The following is a 23240-nucleotide window of genomic DNA, read 5'->3' as shown; positions in this document are numbered from 1 at the left end:
AACAATATAATGCGGGAAAATGAGAGGTTAGTGCACTGGCAGGGAGAATAGACGTGGTGAATATTATTTAAATGGGGAAAGACTGCAGAAAATTGCAGCACAGAGACATATGGGGGTCGTCATGCAGGAATCACAAAATGCTAGCTCACATATTCAGGAGATAATAGGGAAAACAAATGGAATGTTGGCCCTTATTTCAAAGGTAATAGAGTATAAAAACAGGAGCCTCCTGCTAAATCTATACAAGGCACTAGTCAGACCATACCTGTAATATTCTGAAGAGTTTTGGGCCTCCTTTCTGAGCAAAGAAATTGGAGGTGGTCTTCAGTGTGTTCTTCAGGGTGATTCACGATATGGAAGGATTTTATTTTGAAGAAAGGTTGAGTAGGTTGGGATTGTACTCATTGGAGTTTAGAAGAAAGAAGTAACCTGTTTGAAACATGTAAGATTCTTAGGGCGCTTGAAGGGTAGATGCGGAGAGGTTGTTTCCCTTGTCATAAAGTCTAGGACCAGGGGGCATAATCTCAGGGTAAGGAGTCACCCATTTTAGACAAATGAGGAATTTCTTCTCCCAGAAGTAGTAAATCTGTGGAATTCTTTATTATAGAAGGCTATCAAGGCTGGGTTGTTCAGGATATTTCAAGGCTGATATAAATTTTGCATCAAGGAAGAAATCAAGGATTATGGGTAAAAGACAGGAAAGTGTAACTGAGGATTATCAGATCAACAATGATCACATTAAATAGAGGAACAAAAACAATGGGGCAAATGGCCTACTTCTGTTCCGACAGCTTATGGTCTATATAATTAAAACTTTCAATAAATATTGAAAACCCCCTAAAACAAACATATAGAATTGTAACTGCCAAAAGAATTAATCCAGTGGCTAGCATGTATGTAATGTATCTTCAATTGCATTGTTGCATTTGTGTTGGCGATGGTATTGAGTTGGCAGGAAGGGGAGGTGGGGGTGAGGTCCCTGATGTCAGTAAGTGTGGAAGGCAATCAAAAGTGGTAGGCTAGATAATGGAGTTCCAAAGAGGCAACAATGGCATCAAGTCAGCATCTCATGATCTATCTGCTCTGTATATTTATGCCTGCTAAGTCCTTTAGCAGTAGTGACCAGCACACTTCACAACACAAGTGAGCAGCGGAGGAAGAGGGAGTGATATTGTTGCTGGGGTTTGCTGTATTCTGGCCAAGTTGTTGTTAAAACACACCATGTAAAAGATATACACTAAATTATGACAAAGGAAATTATGCAAACTTTGTACTTTTATGTCCATTAGACTTGGTCTTCCATGAAGATAAAACAGTAGTTCAGATAAGCAGAGTATTTGTGGCAGCAAGATACAATAGTATCTCAGCTATCAATGCACAAGAGATATTTTAATAGATACGTGATGATTGAAGCATAAGAATCTCAAAATTATACAAGCAACTCTGAGACATAAATTTCAGAGATGTAGCATGAATAAAAAATTAAAATTAAAGGAAGGAAACCTCCATAGCAGTGCTTTACAATTCAGCATTGAGCTATAATGTGCAATAACACTAGTCTTGACACAGTATTTCTGGAAGGTTGTGTTAGGTTACTGCAACGTTTTCATTAGAGACTTATTTTTTTTTGCAAAAATTTCACTTGATCAAAAATGTACCAAATATGTTGTTTTTTAATATGAGATAGTGGTTGAAGCATTTTGTTTTGTTGCAATCTCACCATAATCAAGGATAGAAGTCCCCAAAAATATTTAAATCAATATTAACAAAACAGGAGTACAACCAACTTCAGGATAACCCAAATTAGAATCATAGTACCTTGTTTCATCATGGTTATACTCCAACACTCATAATGAATACTCAGGCAACTGATCCTCTGAAAGCTCCCTTAAGTTCCAGAATGAGATAATCCTGTTTGACTTACTGCTGATCCACACCACACCTTCTCCCAATGTGCTTAGTTTGATGAAGAGACGCTGCCATTACTGTAATGGAGCTGTATTATAATTCCTATGTTTTTCATTTTTTTTTCCTTCTTACATATCTGAGTCTGCATACATTCCATTTATTAAATAGTCCACTTGAACGTAGTCTCTCCTTTTATAGCTTTCAAAAGCTTTTTGAGCAAACAATATTATACTCACTAAGAAAAACAGCAGCCCAAATATTAGTATGGCTATTAATGAACTGGTATCAGCTAAATGTTTGATTAGAGATCCAGCAGGGATTGAAGGAAAGATGTAATAGTTCCCATCATTGAAAGGAGGTGTAGTTCTTGATTCTTTCTCTGGTGATTTTGATGCTCCTCCGGCCATTGTGGATGTGGTCATAGTTACAGGAGCTGAACTGTTCATTTTGTTTGTTGCAGTTTGAGTGTAAGTTATAGAAGCATTTGAAATATTTGTGGCTTTTGTAGATAACGCCTTTGCCATTGTAGTTTGACGAACAGTTGTTGAAGTTGATGTAGTTTGTTGGGCAGTTGATGTTAGTAGCTTAGTCGTTTCTGCTAAATTAGTAGTGGAGAGTTGTGTGGTATGTTCATTTGCTGATGAAGTTATTATTGTCATGGTTGGAGGTGTTTGAAAATCAGAAATAGATACTGATGGAATAGCTGAGGTTGTACTTGTGACTTCTTGAAAGATTGTAGTTGTGGCTGTGGTTGTGGTGGGGAGGGTTGATGATGCTATGGTTGTGTTGGGGAGGGCTGATGATACCGCGGTGGTGGCTGAGGTTGTGGTGGGGAGGGCTGATGATGCTATGGTTGTGTTGGGGAGGGCTGATGATACCGCGGTGGTGGCTGAGGTTGTGGTGGGGTGGGCTGATGATACCGTGGTGGTGGCTGAGGTTGTGGTGGGGTGGGCTGAAGATGCTGTGGTCGTGGCTGAGGTTGTGGGGGAGAGGGTTGATGCTGCTGTGGTCATGGCTGAGGGTGTGGTGGAGAGGGTTGATAATACTGCACTGGTGGCTGAGATTGTGGTGGAGAGGGTTGATGATGCTGTGGTCGTGGCTGAGGTTGTGGTGGAGGGGGTTGATGATGCTTTGGTCGTGGCTGAGGTTGTGGTGGAGGGGGTTGATGATGCTGTGGTCGTGGCTGAGGTGGTGGAGGGGGTTGATGATGCTTTGGTCGTGGCTGAGGTTGTGGTGGAGGGGGTTGATGATGCTGTGGTCGTGGCTGAGGTTGTGGTGGAGGGGGTTGATGATGCTGTGGTCGTGGCTGAGGTTGTGGTGGAGGGGGTTGATGATGCTGTGGTCGTGGCTGAGGTTGTGGTGGAGGGGGTTGATGATGCTTTGGTCGTGGCTGAGGTTGTGGTGGAGGGGGTTGATGATGCTTTGGTCGTGGCTGAGGTTGTGGTGGAGGGGGTTGATGATGCTTTGGTCGTGGCTGAGGTTGTGGTGGAGGGGGTTGATGATGCTTTAGTCGTGGTTGTGATTGTACTGGGCATAGTTGGTGATACTGTAGTTGTGCCTTTGCTTGCATTCATGGCGGCAATAGCTCTAATGGCACGATGTGACAACTCTGGAGATGATTTCTTTAAAATAGTAGAATATTTTCTGGAAATCTTTCTTTCAAATGTTCTATCCCTTTGCATGCGACTTAAAAAATTCTTGCGTGGTAAACCTTGCCCTAGAAAACAAGAAAGAAAAACGTAGTTAAAAATATTTAGCAATGCGACGCACATTTACAGTCAACACATTATTCCCAAATGCCTCTCAGAACATTCACAGAATAACACAATAGGTCTACTTGGATGTTCAAGATCTCTCCTCTTGACCCAGATGAGCAGCAAGTTTAAACCTGTGTAATTCTCAACACTGCACACAAACATATGATTTGACTTCAGCAGAATATTTTTACTGGGTACAGCAATGCTTATGCTGTCTCTTGTAACGCAAGAACTAGATGTGGGTGATATGGTATTGAAAGATTCCACAGGAAGTTTACTAAAGCTCACTAACATATATAAAATTACATTCAAAGGCTAAAACTAAATTAGAAATTGCTGGACAAGCTCAGTGGAGAGAAAGCAGTTGTATTATCACGACAGTATCTCTTAAAAACATACTGTCTGTGAGCCATAATACAGTATGCATTATTGTAAGGAAGAACTGGAGACTGTTCCTAGACAAGAATGAACTACTCTGATTATCTGGTCTTATTTAGAACTGCCAGAGGCTTACTTATTCTTTCAACAGGGAAATAATACTCTGTCACCAAAATATCATATAGTAAAGTATAAAAAAATTAATTTTGGAGAAAGGATTACATTGCAAATAAATCTGAATCGTTGTAATCTGTACATAGTTGATCAAGTTTATCAAAGGATTTCTGGATTTTAAGTCAGACACATCACAACACAGTTGGCAAAGAACCGACGTAGGTAATTAACAAGAGGCAGTTCAATGCACTGAGTTCTTGAAAAATAAACTGATTCATTTCATACCTATTTGCAGAACTTCAGCATCTTCCACAGTTACTCTTTTACAGACCGGGATATCAAAACAGTGCAATAAAAAGCAAAGATTTAGTTTTTCTTCAAGTACAACCCAATTACACTCCAAGCCATCTGCAACACAAATTGAAAGAAGATTTCGTGTATCATCTGCATTGCTTTTTAATCTATTAACACAGATTTAACTATAATAACTTTAGGGCTAAAAATTGGTCTGTGATGTGTTTTGGGTACAACAGTTACAGACAGAAGGAAAGAGATCATGATTCCAAAAGAGTTCAGATGGGCCTTTCAGAGGGATTACGAGTGAGTAGCCCGAGAGGTGAATTCCTGGACTCCAGCTTTGAAGAGTACCAGGTATGCCAAAGGAAGTGTTATGATCTCAACATAAACATCCCCCTTGGAGATGCACACTGCTCCACCAGCCACTTTCAGTTTGGCCCGTGTGGTCCTTCAGAGAGACTTTTGGATTCCAGAATTCGGTGAAAGCACAATAAGACAAGGTGAATTGCCTTTATTTTTATTTTGTGAAATGTTAGCATCACTGGCTAGGCCAAAATTGGATGCGCAACAAATGCTGACTGCAATGCTCATATTGCTTCAAGTGGTTGAAAGCAAAATCAGCATCACTGGTCTTCTTGTGTTGTCACATAGCGCTACTTATCCAAAATTGCACCACACAGGCACATTTAACAAATCTTCATGCCAGTCACCAAAGATCAAGCATTTCACTGCAAGACTGACCAGGACCTATGTTCCCTCTAATTCCTTTGGCTTCCGTGCATGCCAGTGACTTTCAAAATCAGAAATCAATGACGGGGCAATGGCACAGGCACATCAATTGGCTTGTGTGGACGCTTGGTGCAACTGGGTGCTCAAATAACCTAGAGAGAACATTGCCCAAGACTAGCATAAGGGCCAAATATCTTTTCTGAAGGCAAGTAAGATAATATTGATGAACCAGGAAGATGGAGGAGTGGTGGGATAAAAATTCTGTTAATAAAGAAAATATCAGTGCATAAAACTCAATGATTATTGTGAGAACCAATCTGATTCATGAATGTCATTTTGGGAATGAAATATGCCTTCTTCATCCTGTCTGGCCTATATGTGACCAATGTTCTCTATTCCACACACACTGATCGGCATGTGGAAGCCACTGCTGCCCAGGAACTTTGAAGATCCACACAGTGGAAAAAGAATTACAGGGAATATTGCATGCAGCTCCAGATCTTGAGCAATATTGTTGACTCACTAAAGCCCTTTAAATGACCTAGCAAGCCACTCAGCCTGCTCACTACCACTTTCTGAAGAAGAATTAAGAATGAGCAATAAATGTTGGCCCAGTCAGCAACGCCCAAATCAGATTACAAAATAAAAACAAAATTCTGCTTCTGCAAAGTGTCTGAAAGTAACTCAAGACTGTGTTTTGGAAGTACAGTGGTGAGTTTCTGGATTTGTGAGAGTATTGCTGCATGATGATAAGGAGGTCAGAAAAAACAAGTGACAAAGGAATGAGGGCTGCAGTCGGAGAATTCATTTTACTTCATACTTAAGTTCTCCAAGCTTAATCTTTAGAAGAAATGCCACTATTTTTTACATACCTCTCAGGCAAATTAAGGACTGTTGTTGTGCACAGCAGTCCTTGTCTTGTTCTGAGGTAGGGTCATCGGACCCGAAACGTTAACTCTGTTTTATCCTTCACAGATGCTGCCAGATCTGCTGAGCTTTTCCAGCAACTTTGTTTTTGCTCATGATTTACAGCATCCACAGTTCTTTCGGTTTTTATTCAACTAAAGATCATGCCTGTCATCAGGTGTCTGCAGTTGCTGCCCCTCCCATGGTCCTTGACCAAACCCCTCTCCTGCACTATAGCCTGCATGCCGCAAGCATGCTCACCACCTTGACCAGAGCTAAGGCCGATCATTTAATCTAACATGGATAATAAAATGTGAGGCTGAATGAACACAGCAGGCCAAGCAGCATTTCAGGAGCACAAAAGCTGACGTTTCGGGCCTAGACCCTTCTTCAGAGAGGGGGATGGAGTGAGGGTTCTGGAATAAATAGGGAGAGAGGGGGAGGGCCTCCCCATCTCTCCCTATTTATTCCAGAACTCCCTTGTATCCTTGCGCGCTATGGCATTTCAAGTGTTCATCTGAATGCTTTTTAAGTGTTATAATGATTTCTGTCTCTACCACACTTGCAGGTACTGAATTCCAGTTAATCGCATCATCTGGCTTAAAAGATTTCACCTTAAATCCATTATAAACATCCTGCCCCTTCCTTTAGGTCTCGGCCCTCTACAACCCCCATTCTCCCTCCCAGTAACTGAGCTCTCTACTAAAAGGAAACAATTATTTCTATTAACATCATCTTTGCCCACCTCAATCTGGTCCCCTTTCAGCCTTCTCTGCTGCAAGAAAAATAACCCTGGTGATGTAGTCTCTCTTCATCATTAAAATGCTGCAGACTGAGCAATATCCCTGCAAATCTCCTCTGTAACCTTTGTTGTGAAATCACATCCTTCTTATCGTGTGCTGTCCAGAACTGCAGATAGTACTCCAGCTTTACAGTTTGTTGCAACCACATCATAACCTCCCAGCTGGTATACTCAATGCCTCAACTAATAAAGGCAAATATCCTGTTAGCATTCTTAATCATGCTATCCAACCGTCCTCTTGCCTTCATGTACATGCACACCAATATCCTCAGTAGTACTGGGCATCTAACATTCAAATGTACTCTCTTGACTTGATCTTCCAAAATGCATCATTTCACACTTTTCAGGATTAAACTCCATCTGCCACTATTATGTCCAACTGACCAGTCCATCTACATCATCCTACAGCGTAAAGCTTTGCTAATCTGTATTTACTGCATTGCCCATTCTGGTGCCATCCTGTTTTAGGGAGAATCATTCAGAAGATATTTTAATATTTTTATCTATTCAAGCTTTTTTTTCATGAAAGAGTATTTTCTGATGTTAAGAATCATTTAGGAAAAAGGATTCAAGTGTAAAGGCTGATAGTGCAAAATGTCTATATGAAAATAACGCCACAAAAATTAATCATAATTAAATTGCATTCTTTGTATGAGAATTCTATTCTGGGATATATTTGTGATTAAATTAAGAGCTGCTTTGTTATGATATGGTGCAGTTTCAAAAGATGGTCAATTAGCTACATCATCAGAAACTTGCTACAATAAATTAGGCATATAGTGCAAGCAAAAATAAAACTATTAACCAACTAAAGATAATAAAATGAGAGGCTGGATGAACACAGCAGGCCAAGCAGCATCTCAGGAGCACAAAAGCTGATGTTTCGGGCCTAGACCCTTCATCAGAGAGGGGGATGGGGAGAGGGAACTGGAATAAATAGGAAGAGAGGGGGAGGCGGACCGAAGATGGAGAGTAAAGAAGATAGGTGGAGAGAGTGTAGGTGGGGAGGTAGGGAGGGGATAGGTCAGTCCAGGGAAGACGGACAGGTCAAGGAGGTGGGATGAGGTTAGTGGGTAGCTGGGGGTGTGGCTTGGGGTGGGAGGAAAGGATGGGTGAGAGGGAGAACCGGTTAGGGAGGCAGAGACAGGTTGGACTGGTTTTAGGGTGCAGTGGGTGGGGGGGGGAAGAGCTGGGCTGGTTGTGTGGTGCAGTGGGGGGAGGGGACGAACTGGGCTGGTTTAGGGATGCAGTAGGGGAAGGGGAGATTTTGAAACTGGTGAAGTCCACATTGATACCATATGGCTGCAGGGTTCCCAGGAGGAATATGAGTTGCTGTTCCTGCAACCTTCGGGTGGCATCATTGTGGCAGTGCAGGAGGCCCATGATGGACATGTCATCTAGAGAATGGGAGGGGGAGTGGAAATGGTTTGCGACTGGGAGGTGCAGTTGTTTGTTGCGAACTGAGCGGAGGTGTTCTGCCTGGGAACCCTGCAGCCATATGGTACCAATGTGGACTTCACCAGTTTCAAAATCTCCCCTTCCCCTACTGCATCCCTAAACCAGCCCAGTTCGTCCCCTCCCCCCACTGCACCACACAACCAGCCCAGCTCTTCCCCCCCACCCGCTGCATCCCAAAACCAGTCCAACCTGTCTCTGCCTCCCTAACCGGTTCTTCCTCTCACCCATCCCTTCCTCCCACCCCAAGCCACACCCCCAGCTACCCACTAACCTCATCCCACCTCCTTGACCTGTCCGTCTTCCCTGAACTGACCTATCCCCTCCCTACCTCCCCCACCTACACTCTCTCCACCTATCTTCTTTACTCTCCAACTTCGGTCCGCCTCCCCCTCTCTCCCTATTTATTCCAGTTCCCTCTCCCCATCCCCCTCTCTGATGAAGGGTCTAGGCCCGAAACGTCAGCTTTTGTGCTCCTGAGATGCTGCTTGGCCTGCTGTGTTCATCCAGCCTCACATTTTATTATTTTGGAATTCTCCAGCATCTGCAGTTCCCATTATCTCTGATACTATTAACCAACTACTTCGGCTACTAGAGATGAAAGAAAGAGTTAGGGTTGATTCATGCTCCTCAAATTGGTATTGTATGCTAATCTTGATTGCAGTTGAACAATCAATATCAAAAGTTCCTCATAATGCACAAATGCAAATTGGCCTAGCAAATGCTGAAGAGGAGTGCAAATGATTTCAGGAAGTCACGTACAGGTCAGGAGAATGTCAGCAGTGATTGAAACATTCTCTGATAGAATTCCTTTGCATTGATTTGTGAACACTGATACAGTGCATACTTTACCTCGGTCTGCTATAATGCTACAAGTTTGGTTACATTCCTTCGCACCACTGACGTGAAGAGACTTCAGCACTTTGATTCCATTATTTTGTAAACTGTAGGTTGAGCTCACTGTCAAAGAGGAAATGGTTATGTAAAGGAACAGACCAAGAGGGGTCCACATGTTTGAGGAAATTCCGAAAGGAATCTGTGTTTGGCCAGAACTGTAGTATAATAGAATCATGGAAAGGCTGATCCAATTCGGATTGTTCTTTGCCAATTCTGAAAGAGAAAGAACATATTCAAAATATGGTTACAGAATTGTTTGACATTGATTTCTGATGAGAAGGCCTGATAATCCATACATGGATATTGGACTGTGCTGCTGAGTTCAAATCTCAGCGTTGCTGAATATTTGATTGTAGTGTTTCCATGGACTGTTTTCGAGTTCTCAACTAAGTCATTTGTAAATAAAGTGCCTCCTAGTACCAACTTACCTTTGTTGGATGGGCACACAAAAATCAAGTTCACCCAGAAAATGAAATAACAAGGGTTAGAGCTGGATGAGCACAGCAGGCCAAGCAGCATCAGAGGAGCAGGAAATCTGACGTTTTGGGCCTAGGCCCTGCTTCAGAAATCTGAATTTCTGAAGAAGGCTCTAGGCCCAAAATGTCAGCTTTCCTGCTCTTCTGTTGCTGCTTGGCCTGCTGTGTTCATCCAGCTCTATACCTTATTATCCCCTTCACTGAGAAAATCACACCTTTTGTCAAATGGTAAGGAATGACATTGATGGCGCCATGAAAAATCTGATCCTCAATTACAAGGGCCCATATATACACGGGACTATAGTCATGGTGTTGCTTTCAAATTAGTTTTCTGGAAAATATGCTGTCTTATTTTGTTGCACAAAGAGGTACAACACAGACAGATGCTGCATTTATAAATTACAGATACCAAGACAACAGGTAAAATTTGGGAGTGGGGGTTCCCAATTGGCCACTATAACTTAAGCAGAAGATCCGCAGAAACCCATTAATCTTTAGTCAGCATGGGCAGTAGTTTTTCTTCTAATGGCTAAAGCTTTTATATTGATTTTAACTAAGTTGAGTTTTATTTATTCTTTCATATAGGATGGGGATGCTGGTGCCAGGGCTAGCACTTGTTACCGATTTCCAATTCTCTTGAACACAGTAATTTACAACATCATTTCAGAGACCAGTCAAGAATAAACCAGCTTACTGTGGGTCTAAAGGCACGTAGGCCAGAAAAGGTAAAGATGGTACATTTTCTTCCAAAACACATTAATGAACCTGATGGGTTTTTGTAAGAATTAATTAGTTCATGATTGTTGTTACTGAGAGTCGCTTTCAATTGTAGATTGATTAATTTAAATTAAAATGCATCAGCTCCGTGGCGGGATAAGTTTAAAAGGGTCTACTAAGTCTTTAGGGGAGCAGGAGAGCACTATCAAAGGCTGGTTTATCCACTATTGCTATTCTGCTGACCTGTGTATGACCTCCTGAAGTCTTCTTCAGTGGCCTTCAGCATTTGCTTACCTCACCCCATATTAATAACATTAGTAAATTATGATGTTGACAGTTAACTCAAAATCAGGAATTAAAACTGACACAAGCATACACCACCATTTTGTGGAGTGGGCATTAACCACAACCCTTTCTTTCCTGACTATTAACCTGTATCAGTATTAAAGCCCACCTCCAGTAAGCCTTTTTTTCTCCTGGATTTCTCCTCTGGATTTGGAATGGATTTGTTACTGTGCAGTGGAAACTGTTTAGCAGCAATATCTGTGTTGTAATGTGAAATGTATTTTGCCAAGTGCAGCTAAGTCTGGAGAATGGAAATGAATTTCTCTCCTGGAAAAAAAAGCTTTCCGTAGACCAGCTGATCTCTTAGCTGAATCCACAGTGCTCACAATAATTAAAGAAGATAATAGAATTTAAAAAAACCTATAACCACTGGAAAACTTAACTAAGCAAAACTGGAGGAAATGTACAGCATTTTAGATCAACATCTGCGGAGTAAAAGACAGCTGAGGAGTTGAATGTATAGTGGCTGCCTTAACATACAGGGTCTCTATCCAAAAGTATTCAAGTTAGCAACATGACAAGAATATGCAGAACAGTAGGCAGAGAGAAATGCTTGTATGCAAAAAAGCAATCTCAGCTGCATTAGTTATGGCAGCATTATGGTGCTTCAACCAGGACAATATTAAAGAAGTTTATCTCTACTGTAAATCATTCAAGGAAAAGCTTGAAACAACTGCAACACAAGTTATCAGAGGCAGTCTTATTTCAAACATCATCTCTGGAATCATGAAATATGGGAATTAGAACAGGGAAGCAGAATTGTGCTGGAAGATCAACCATGATTTTATGGAATGGTGGAACTGGTTTGAGGTACTGTGTGGTCTAGCTACAGCAAACTATGCTCTCATTGCTGCTCTGGAAATTCTGTCAAATGCTGAGAGTGGAGAGCTTTAGTTGAGAATTAGTCAGGAGCTACATTAACTCAACTCTCCCAGTATCCAGAAAGCTTCTAAGTTAAAAGGATCATGAAATTGAGCTTTCTACCAACTATGTCAATTGCTGTATACCATATAGCCAGCGTCTTAACATAATATTTGAGGCTGTGTTTCATGTACATACTAGGTAAAAAATGACTCAAAACTCCAAGATTGAAACTAAACTGGCGTGAGTTAGGCTTTTATGAAATATATTTTGCCCAAGTATAATTTTAATTTCTTTGTACATTATATAAAATTATTATGAAAGGCAAAATCCCCAAGGGATTTGCCACAGGGTATACCCATAACCTCACTCAAATTTTACTAATTTTGGCAATGTTGCTGACTCGGGACATGAATGTGCTTTAATGCTTCCCTGTTAAAAAAATAAAGTATATAAAAATTAATCAACAGGTGAGTCACCCCAAGCTCTTTGGCACATATTCTAGCAGTGGTTATGAAGACAGAATATGCATGAACCTGCCTGATCTAGCAGGGGAATAGTATGCAGCAGAAAGGAAAGGGTTGGCATACAAGAACAATGGAGTTTCCGATCAGATCTGTTTTAAGTTTGATACTGTTTTGAATATTAAGAACTAGCTTCGTCTGTATAAAGAATAGTTAAAGTGGCTGTATGAGTAGAATCAAAAGTTTTTAATTCTGCACTGGCTGCTTATCTGAAACACTTTGTCTGTTTATGACTCAAGAGTGCCTCCGCCTGGAAGACATAAGCTTTCATCACAATCTTTACTAAAGTCAGCTTCCCAATTTGAGCCACGTCAAATGATTCATTGTTTTTCAAGCATCCATCTGCACAGGTAAGTAATTCTTTATTCTCCCTGTTCTGGGTGCAAATATTCTCCTAAAGCAAGATGATGTAAAGTTCTGGAGAGGTCATGAGTGATCTGTCACACTGCTTGGCTGAGATTCAGGGACTGACCCACAGAAATTATCGAGAGGAACAAAGCCACCGTCTTCAGTCTCTACTATAAGCTCTGTTCCCCACCCAGTAACTCCAAAGTTTCCTTCCAACTAGGGTCTGAGGCTAAACTAGATCACTTGCAATCTCGGGATTCTAACTTGTCCAGAATAGCTGACCTGATATCCTGTCAATTACCAATTTGGCATGCTTTGACCTTCATAATGATGGTCATCTTTGGCCCACTTAAACTCCATTGCTTCTGAACTATTACATATAAACATCTGAAATAAGAACAGGCCTCTTAGTCCCTCCAGTCAGGTCTGTCATCCAACAAGATCATGGCTGATCTGATTGTGGCCTCACCTCCATGTTCTCACCTACCCCTGATAACCATTCACTCCCAGGTTCATGAATATTCTCTGAGCTAGTTCTAATGCATTTATATTTTTTGTAAACAAGGAAACCAAAATTGTACGTGGTCCTCCAGATATGGCCTCACCAATGCTTTATACGAACACAGCAAAACATGGTTTTTTTTATATTTGTCCTCGCTACTGTTACATCTAGACTGATCCCACTGTTCAGTTGCCAGCCTTCCATTCTCCATTAACTTCAGCCCATACAAAACATTGCTTCCATATGCTAATTCATATCAAGTCCATCCATCACCATGTGTTTGTTGCCATTAGCTCAGAAATTCCTAAATCTCTGGCTTCCCTTTGTCCTCCAAGATGTTCCTCAAAACCTACTCTCTCTAACTAAACTTTTCTTCATCTGTCCAAATAGCTCCTCTTTTGGCTTAATGTTTGATAATGGGCGAAACCTTCTTAGGATTTGAACAGCATGGGTAATGATGAAGTTTGTGGCAGACTTACGTCAGAAGCCCACTGAGGCTTATTTTGACATTGGGAGTGTCTCAGTCTCCATCTTTGATACATGGGCTGAGGAGGGGGCGGTGAGGGCAGGTTTTCACTAGATAGCAGTGAGTTGCCAATCAAGGGGGATTATTGTTTGGTAAGCTCCCTATTAAAAGCACAGCTTGCCTCATTAATACTCAGTTTCCTATCTTGACAGCTTCAGCAAAAAAGTGAGCTTTGTCAGTATGGATGTCAGAGCAGGTTCCAGGAGACTTCAGCTCACTGCTGACTGTGAGGAGCATCTGTGTTACTCAGCAGTGAACAGCATCTCAGGGCACAGCCTGTAGGCATCAGTTGCACGCAGCCCTCATCTACAGACACTGGCATCCAACAGAATCTTCATGGCACCATGTCAATTCACGTGTAGGACACTTAGGAAGCGCTGACTTGCATTGCAGGATACACCAGCAACTAGCATTGGAAGGGGGATGCAGAGACAAGCACACAGTTCATGGATTACACAATTGTGAAGGGGCTGAATGTAATTTGGAAGGGAGGTGGAATGGTACAGCACGGATGGGAATGGTGTAATGTAGGATTGGGGTTGACTACAGTCAGGAGTACTCTAGCTTCAAATGGGTGGCATAGCTGTTAATACTGTTACAAGTGAGTATTGATGTGTTGAGGAAGACAGACAGTAGTACAGAGGCCATGCCAGGTTAGTGGTGTGTGATGTTTGGGGAAGAGGTGGGTAACAGCAAATGAGCGAAGAAGTTACAGACAACTGTGGGAGTAGTTGAACATCAGCCTTGGTGACAAGTGAGTGCAGTAGATATTTTGAGTGAGTGTGAGGAAACAGAGAGTAGGCAGTGACATTTATCCTGGCAGAGCTCAGAAGGTTCGTGGCCTTTTTGCAGCATTAAGAGTTGCTTCTCTGTGCCAGCAACCTCTGGTGGGTTCCTCTGCTGGAAAGAAGATGCACCACTAATGTACCAGCCCCTCCACCAGGACCTCCAGCTCCTGCAGGAGATTTGCAACAGCATCTCCCCTGCTGTGACATCTTCAATCTGAATGTCAGTCACGCAGCAGGGCAGCTTTGGAATGCCAGTGCTTGTCTGGGTATACAACAGCCTTGTAAATATTGCATGGGCCATAGGAATTCTGGTCTTTCAATGAATTGCTGATGTCTGCCCAGTTATTATGGAATGGGCACATGCTAAAATAGGGACAAAACCAGAAAGGAGGGATGCCACAGGGTGGATGGGTGAGGAAGGTGAGTGTGGAGAAGTACATGCTTCATCAGCCAAGTTTGGTCAATCTCATTGGGCTTGCAGTGAGAATTCCTCCAAAAAACTGGCCACAACTGCAAGTTGTTGCTGATTATGAAAATAAATTACTAAACAAACTAACATAATAAAATCTCTTAAAACAGCTTTCAGTTCATGTCATTATGGTCATCTGTCATTAGCATGGCCGTTCACTGCTATTAAACTGGGAAGCAGCTGCAACAGACAGCACAAATATGTCAAGGGATTGTGATGTACTTAAGATGCCATTAGCAGCTTAACACAAAGAAAATGCTGCTATATTAATAACATGAGGTGATTAAACTTTATTTTCAAGTCGAGGTATAATAAAATTCATTACTTCACCACCCCCAACATCCTCAACATGCCTGGTTACTCTACACGTACAGCTTCAGCTGATGGTCTACAGGTCCAGGATGTAATCTTCACCAGAATAGACACAATGCCATGAAGTAAAATCACTGTCAATCAAATTGGTGTTGCCCATTCTGCAGGACATAAACAGCCATTTTTTTTGATTCAGTCTACTGAGGCAGGTTGACTGAGGATTGATACAACCTGTTAAAAGACGCAAGACATCAGGTTTGTGTTTAAAAGCAACCTCAAAACTCCAGATCACTGCTTTATAGATCAAACAGTGTAAAACACATACATGCAATTTACGGATCAGAATGGTGGTTAGGGAGTCTTCCGGACTTGTAGACAGTAGTACTGAAGTTCAAACTGGATGTTAATCTTGCAGACATTATCTCATTGCTCAAGAGGCAATTCTTTAGTCTGGATATGATATTTTGGAAGTTATGTTACCGAATTAGTACTATGGAGGAGAATATGGATTCCAATAAGTTTGAGAATTTTAACGTTAGATTAAAAATCTGGAAATAAAAACTTTATTTCAGTAAAAATAACCATGAATCTGTCAGACAGCCATTCATTTATTTGCTTTGAAAATGTATATTTATATACTGTTATGGTCTCAGTTGTGGGGAATACTGAACAAGCTGAATCTTTATTCTAACTTGGCATGATAAACTATAACGTTTTAAAAAGTAGAACATGTGGATGAACCAAGAATAAGAACATTTAAGTGGCATAAGTCCAAGAGTGAATTTTGAACACCTAAAATGTTATACAAATGTGAACAAAATAAACTTAAGCAGTAATGTCAATTTATTTAACAGGTAAGGCAGTGGTTTTAAACCCTGCACACTATATATAAAACTTAGATGGTAACCTTCAGAATTAATATGTGGTAAATGTCAGGTAACATTAAAAATGAGGTCAAAAATCCCAACAAACTACATTTGAAATGACCAATGTGGTCAAGATAGATCCCCCCACCCACGTGCTGGCGACACTGCAGGTCACCAAATCTCATTAGCACTCTTGTCTCCCTTGCACGGGTTTATAATTCTTCACTTTTAACGATCTAACTTTGGAAGAGCCTCAAAGCCTCTTCAACTCAGATTGTCTCAATGATTGCTTATGTCTTGTAGTTTTATCTCTCCCAAGATAGCACTCCCCAGAACTTGAGAGTTCTCCAGGATATCTAATGTTAAACATACTTTCAGCTTTTTAATCAAACAGCTAGTTTCACGTAGCTGTGGCTGAATTTGTCTCAGTTCCGTTCTTTCTTAGCTCCATCAAGTAAATACAGCTTGTGGGCTTTGTCCAATTCACTCGCAGCTTCACTGAAACAACAATAGTTCACAGGAATAACTTATAGCTTTAACTGTCTAAACAAAATATTTCAGTACCCTCTAGAGCTTCCTCTGAGCCCAAACCAGCTGCAGTCTACTAATAAAAGGTAAAAGGTAATGTCACCATAGTCCTATCAGACGATGGGGCTACTCTCTCCTCAGAGGCGGCTGGTGGTGGTTTTACTGGAGGGTCACCACATCTCAAGTGAGGGAAGAGATTGAGAAGAATAATCCGTCATGGTAACCTCAGCCGATGCAAGAATTTAATCCATTAAGCAGGGCGTTAGTCTACATTGCAAACCAGCCATTCACCCAACAATAGAAGCATTTCTGCTGTCTGAAACACTATTTCCTATCTCCTCTCCAGGCAAACTAGTGATAAATAGAAACCAGATGATCATCTTAAGCTCCACCCATCTCCATACCATTATAGTCTGCTCAAAAATACACTTCATCTCACTTTTAGATTAAGTATTCCTCATTTACAATTTATTTCTTAATCTGGTGAAGCAGTGAGCTTACAGCTTTTCAAAGTTAATTGAAAGCTTTAACTAATTTAGCTTTAACTCTCAAAACAAAGAAATTTCTCTGGGCTACGCTGTATTTACGAACAACATAGGCATCACGTTTCCAGCTCAGCAAGCCCATTGTCGTTTCTGGTCTTAACTTTCTATACTGTCTTTCTAGTCATTATAAAGTTGAAATCATTTGCTTTAAGAGGTCAAGTGTAACGGGCCTCCTTGTGGTCCAACTCCATTTATTCCATTTTCTCCAAATATACTTGAATTACTAAAACTAAAAATTAATTCTAACAAAATATTCACAACAGCATCTTTCTAAAGCACTGGATGTTTCGATGTATGTTACGGACAATGAAGTTTTGAAGTATTGGTACTGTTGCAAACAGCAGAGAATTTTGAATAGTAACTTCTCATAAACAGCAACGTGACAATAACCAGACAATCTATTTTGGTGATGTTAATTGCAGGATAAATGTTAGTCATGTCATATGGGATTATTCCTTCAAAATAGTGTCATAGGATCTATTACGTTTACCTGGGAGAGAAGGTAGAGGAGGACCTTAGTTCTGATGGCAGGTCCAACAGTATAGCAGTCCCTCAGTATGGCAGCCTTAATCTTTGCATTTATGTCTTGGTGTGAAACTTGAATGAACTCAGATGAGAGTGCAAACAATTAAGTCATGGCAGACACAATTAGCAAGCAACTAACAGCTCCCCAGTGCCCCTGGCAGAATTGATCTTGCTGTCGTCCTAGAAAAGATATCATTCGTGGAACCTCAGAACAGAGTGAAGTTGGTCAGTCTTGTCAGTGAGTTTGACAGGTCTAGACGTCAGATAGGATATGACATCACTTTCCATCAGTGGTTGAAGACAGATGATGGTGGACTGAGACTGTCAAATAGTACCTTAAAGGTTTTACGTCCGCTGACATGAAGTTTGTCTTTGGCACTTAAGCGGGTGTTGAGAGATAGAGTTTGGGTCAGGACAGTGATGGGCTCTTCACCTCAAACTTTTCTACCCTAAAGGTCCCGTCCACCTCCCAATCCACTGCTGCCCAGCGTGTTTGACTCAGAGTTCTCCTGTGCTCTATTAAGCTATTCGGTGCTTCAAGAACTCAGCCCTATGCCAAATAGGGAAAGGATAATATCTGTCATTATGCCTACATCCAAATAATGACTATTTTTTAAAATGAACGAATTTCTAACTGATATATCTATAACTTGTCAACTTACAATTGAATAGTTTTGGGATACCTGAGAATGTCGACCATGCTTGTGTTCAGATACATTCAGAAAGAACAACCAAAAGAATTACAGAAAATTATTCAAATTTTAACAATTGTACATGGGATGTGCAATGTGTATGACTCTATGTGGACATCGTTGGCTAGGCCAGGATTTATTGCTCATCCCCAATTGACCTAGAGAAGGCTGCAGTAAGCTAACTTCATGAACCATTGAAGTCCTTGTGGTGTAGAGACCCCCAGAGTACTGTTAGGAAGGGAGAGCTAGGATATTGATTCAGATGAAGTGAAGGTATGGTGACGTTGTTTCAAGTCAGAATGGTACATGGTTTGGAGGGGAATTTGCAGGTTGTGGTGATGGTCCATGCATCTGTTGCCTTTGTGCTTCTAGGCTGTATGGCTCACAGGTTTGGAAGATGCTGTCAGAGGAGCCAAGTGAGTGACTGCTGATACTTCAATATCTGAGTAAACGTGAATGGTGCTCAACATTGTGAAATCATCAACAAACATCCCACTTCTGAATGTATTTTGAAGAGAAGGTCATTAATGAAGCAGCTAAAGATGGTCAACCCTCGGACACTATCCTGAGGAACTCTCACAATAATGTCCCTGGACTGAGATGATTGACCTCCAACAACTACACCCATCTTCTTCTGTGCCAGGTGAATCTTCCATACTACTGACTGAGCTTTTACAGGACCCATAGCTTATGCAGAAACCAGTGTTTTGAGCCATTTCTTGATCATAAGAGGCAGTGACGGCTCATCTGCTGGACATTTGCATGAGACGCTTCACAGAAAGAGACAGAAAGTGAGAGAGAAATTAAGAATATGCAATGGAAAATGAGAGGTAGCCGCCACCAGAGCAAGCATGTGTGGATCATTTTTATTTGTCTCCGGGCCTGACCTCAACTTGTGAATGATAGGGGCCCATCAAGGCGCTCAGGCTGCACGAGGAGCCAGAGCTGTTTTTCTTGCACATTAAACTCTAAATACTTCATGACATGCTCTCACATACAATGCTGCCTATCTTAGGTAATGTGTGGGAGGAGAAGTTGTCTTTGTTTCTATTACACTTACAATTCATGCTAGCATACATCTGAACCAGGTTTATTTTACAAAAGGCCTTTCTAGATGCTTCCCATTGCCCATCTTGTTGGATGCCTCCATGTTCTAATATTTGGGGACTGATGGTTAACTGTCAGCTGTGTGAGTTGAGATTGCTGAGTGATCACACTATTGAGGAACTGTTTTGTCTTTGATATTCCCCACATGGTCTCATTGTAACAGATGCAGGCAGGGAAGCCTCTGTTGTCGCCTCTGTGGATGCTGCATTATGAGCTCCCATGAGCAATAAGGAACACATGCAGCTGGAAGACCCCAGACCAACAGCTACTCCCAACCAATGGGAAGCAGCATTCATATGCAGACTTTCCAGCAAAAAGTCTTCACAATGAGCACAAAGTGCAGGAGGCCCTTAGTCATTGTCCCTCTAGATTTTCCTTTTGCTGTGTAGACATTCAAGGTTAGGTGACAACAGCTTCTGAAAATGGAAGTCAACATATGAGCTGAACCTCAGACTAGAGCTTAGAGGGAACATTGCCCATAGTGTTTACTCTTTGATAGATCGCGTTGGAGTGAGGTGCAGTAACTCAGGCATCAGTCATGCATTCCAGATGCCACAGGGGGCTAGAAACTGTGAACAGGTCGTGGTGAGAGCACCACATCACGAAGCCAAGCACAAATGCAAAGGAACAATCTCCTTCACCTTGGCCATCATAAGATGAGGTTTCCATGCTTTTACAGCTCCAGAATACAGTACAGACAAAGTGTGATACATAAGTATTTCATGCTGTGCTCTGGAAAACTGGCATCAAGGGTACCAACTGATAGACAATGAGGATCTGGGAGAGCCGCAGCATTCTACCGATTAAGAAACTGAGGACATTGATCAGCAGGTTCATCACCTTCAGTATCCCATACTAACATTGGCCACAACAACTTCTACAGGATTTATTTGGCAAACACTATCAAATGAACTGAGTTGGATGAACGCATCGTTTTTTGACTGATGTGTTGATGCAAGCATCCCTTATGTCGTCCTGACAGCAGCTTATTGGTTTGATCTTTTCTCATTTTTCCTGTTCCTGAATAGAAGTTAATATTACAGGCTGGAATCCTTCACAACATCTAACGCTCCTCCGAGGAAAGTGGATGGCCCACTACTCCACCACTGCGTCCACCAGGACCTCCACGTCCCAATCAGCGATCCTCGATTTGGAGGGCAGGGGAGCACAACCTGTCTCTAATTAATGCTCTCTGGTTCAAGTCGTAACACATTGAAACCATCAAGTCAGACTGCTGGCTTGCAGTCTTACAACTTGGTTTTAAATACAGCACTGACGCAGCAGACGCCCGAGATATTTTCTCCACACTGAAGAGCATCGGTGTGCTCAAGATAGTGCCCGAGTGCTACCATGGAGGCATGGAACATACTTCATGAGAGGAGCAGTATAAAATTATGTGAGAAAACCTACTGAAACTCATACAAACTCCCATGAAACTCTTCCATGAAAGTCCCCAAAATTGACACTGCAAATGTTGGGAATTTTCTGTCTATGTGCTTCAGCAGAGCTTTTTAAGTCTAGATTTTATTGAATTAAAATTCTATTGACTATCATGATGGAATTCAACCCCATGTGTATGAGAATATTAGCCTGGCTGGAATAGTAGTCTAGTAACATAACAACTATGCCACAACATCACGAAAACCAGAAGGAGATCAAAAGCCAAAGCATACGGCATCAATTCAGATTTTAATCACCTGGTATCTAATCTTGGCACAATATTTATTTGCATAGTTTAATACTACCCTTCCCAGCTTTGTCGGCTATATTGATATAGTAAGAAATCTGTGCTACGCATTTGCACACAACAAACATCCTTGTAGTCATAGTAATAGTACAGAAGAGTAGCCTCTACAGTGCATACCCGAGAGAATAAGAGCAGTAGTAATGTAACTTGATTCTAAATCCTAAGAACCAGAAAACAAAATTTTCAAGATCACAGTGAGAATCGGAAAACAAAATTATGAAGAAGATCACAGTGAGAATATATTGCATTTACATACAGTTAGGAGAAAATTGTTCATTTCACATGCTGACTTTTAGAATTCTAGGTGATTGGAACCAGGGGGACTTTGGTGACAGAGACCCTTAACTAACCCAAGTTAGCAAGCCCACTCAGGAAGCCCAGGCCGAACACCAATAACTGGAGATTTAGAATCTCCTCACGGGTTCAAGGGACTGAGTCCGAGCTGGCTGACCATAGCCAGTGTACTGTGCATGAGTAAATAAAGGGGGACTTGGTGACAGGACACCAGCCTCTGCGCAGTTATTTCAGCAGCAACGGGAGAAAACACTACGTGCCTTTAGAACATTCACTCACAGCAGGCATTTTGGAGTTGGGGTAAGTATTCCTGGCATCATGCCTTTATTTGGGAAGCTTGACTCACTTGAGCCTGCCATTGAAGACTGGGCCCAGTATGTGGAAACAATGCAATTGTCTTCCAGTCAAATGAAAAGCAATGAATAATCCTTCTGACTGCTTGCAGACCTGCAGCATTGTTGGTTACAAGGATTTAACTTTCCCACACACACCAGACACTGAAACCTTCCAAGAGTTGATGGAGTTGGTTAAGGAATATTGCGACCCTCAACTTCCTCTAATCTTGTGATGCTATTGCTGTTACTCAGCTGTTACAGAACCGGCGGAAATCTGTATTGGGATTTTTGACAAGGTTAAGATGACTGGCGCAGGCATGTGATTTTGGGTTAAATGTGAATGAGATGCTGAGAGACCATCTGGTATGTGGGATTAATAATGTAACCCATATAGAAGCGCCTACTAGGTGAAGCCCAACTGGGCTTCAAACTGGCACCACAACTGGCTTTTTCATTAGAAAATGCTGCAAGTGGAGAATGGGAACCACAAGGCATCCCAACGGAAGTGGACACCCTCAGCTATCTAACTGAACTTGGGGAACTCTACGAGTGTAAGCACTCACAGAGCCTCACGCAAGACATGTGCTGAGGAGAGTGATCCTCGGACAGAAGACAGCTGAACCACATAACAAAAACAAGCCTTGGCCAAGAGGCTAAAAAGTTCTTTAGGACCTGGGCCTGCAACCCATTGCAGTTGCTGCTGGTAAGCAGACTCGAGATAGCAAAGGAGTCCTACAAGGACTGGTGTGTGTGAGAAAACTTGTGGGATGATACCCAAGAGAATACACACCCTAGAAAGTCCTCCTGCAGGTGGGTTGGAACAACTAAATTACTTAATGACATCCAAGTCGGAACTGATTAAAATTAATCACCAAGGCAGCTGTATCTATGGTTACAGAGCCTGCGATTAACAAGATTTGCTCAGGTCTCGAAACCTAAAGTTTGCGGAAGACCTCAGCCAGACTGAGAATATACACTGGGGAACCATGATAAATCAATGGTAACGCTTCAGTTCCAGCCTCCTATGAGAAGCAGTTGGTGTAGTTACCACCGATGGTACTAAGAAGCTTGGGCCAAAGCCTATTGGGGCGGAATTCATTGAGAAAGATTCACCTAGATTGTGTCAACATTCTTCAATTAGAAAATGGCTGCCTCAGTAAAGTCCTAATGTACCCATAAGTTTTCAAGATGGGCTGGGGACAATCAAAGGGGCAAAGCCACATTACATGTTTACCAGGATGCAATTCCGAGATTTTGTAAGGCCTGCCTGGTGCCAATTGCCTTGCAGGCAAAAGCAGAGTTGGAAATCAGGAGGCTGCAGAGCGAAGGAATCATCAAACCAGTACAGTTTGCAAAATTGACAGCACTGGCCATAACAATTGTGAATCCTGGTGTCACAGTTCGCCTTTGTGGGGATTTTAAACGAATGGTAAATCGCTTATCGCAGCTGAATAAATACCTATTCCTCGCATCGAGGACTTGTACACAGA

At 41.8% G+C, this 23240-nt stretch overlaps 1 protein-coding gene across 4 annotated transcripts in view; it reads right to left on the bottom strand.

The window, feature by feature from the left end:
* Positions 1–1655: 1655 nt before the first annotated feature.
* LOC125459129 (uncharacterized protein C11orf24-like) overlaps positions 1656–23240 on the bottom strand; it is a 71027-nt gene continuing 49442 nt past the window's right edge. For 3 of the 4 annotated variants that reach the window (XM_048545080.2, XM_048545081.2, XM_048545079.2), the window contains 3 exons: positions 9199–9456; positions 4443–4565; positions 1656–3625 (listed from right to left, as the gene is read on the bottom strand). In XM_048545080.2, coding sequence (XP_048401037.2) covers positions 2037–3625; positions 4443–4565; positions 9199–9418 — 1932 coding nt within the window. In that variant the 5' untranslated portion in view covers positions 9419–9456 and the 3' untranslated portion in view covers positions 1656–2036. Of the gene's footprint in view, positions 3626–4442; positions 4566–9198; positions 9457–23240 lie in introns of those variants that run through there. The other variant, XM_048545084.1, reaches the window with a different exon arrangement.

The sequence above is a fragment of the Stegostoma tigrinum genome, chromosome 17 (assembly GCF_030684315.1).
Source record: "Stegostoma tigrinum isolate sSteTig4 chromosome 17, sSteTig4.hap1, whole genome shotgun sequence".
In the NCBI taxonomy this organism is placed as follows: Eukaryota; Metazoa; Chordata; class Chondrichthyes; order Orectolobiformes; family Stegostomatidae; genus Stegostoma; species Stegostoma tigrinum.
This window is presented reverse-complemented; position numbering and strand designations above follow the sequence as displayed.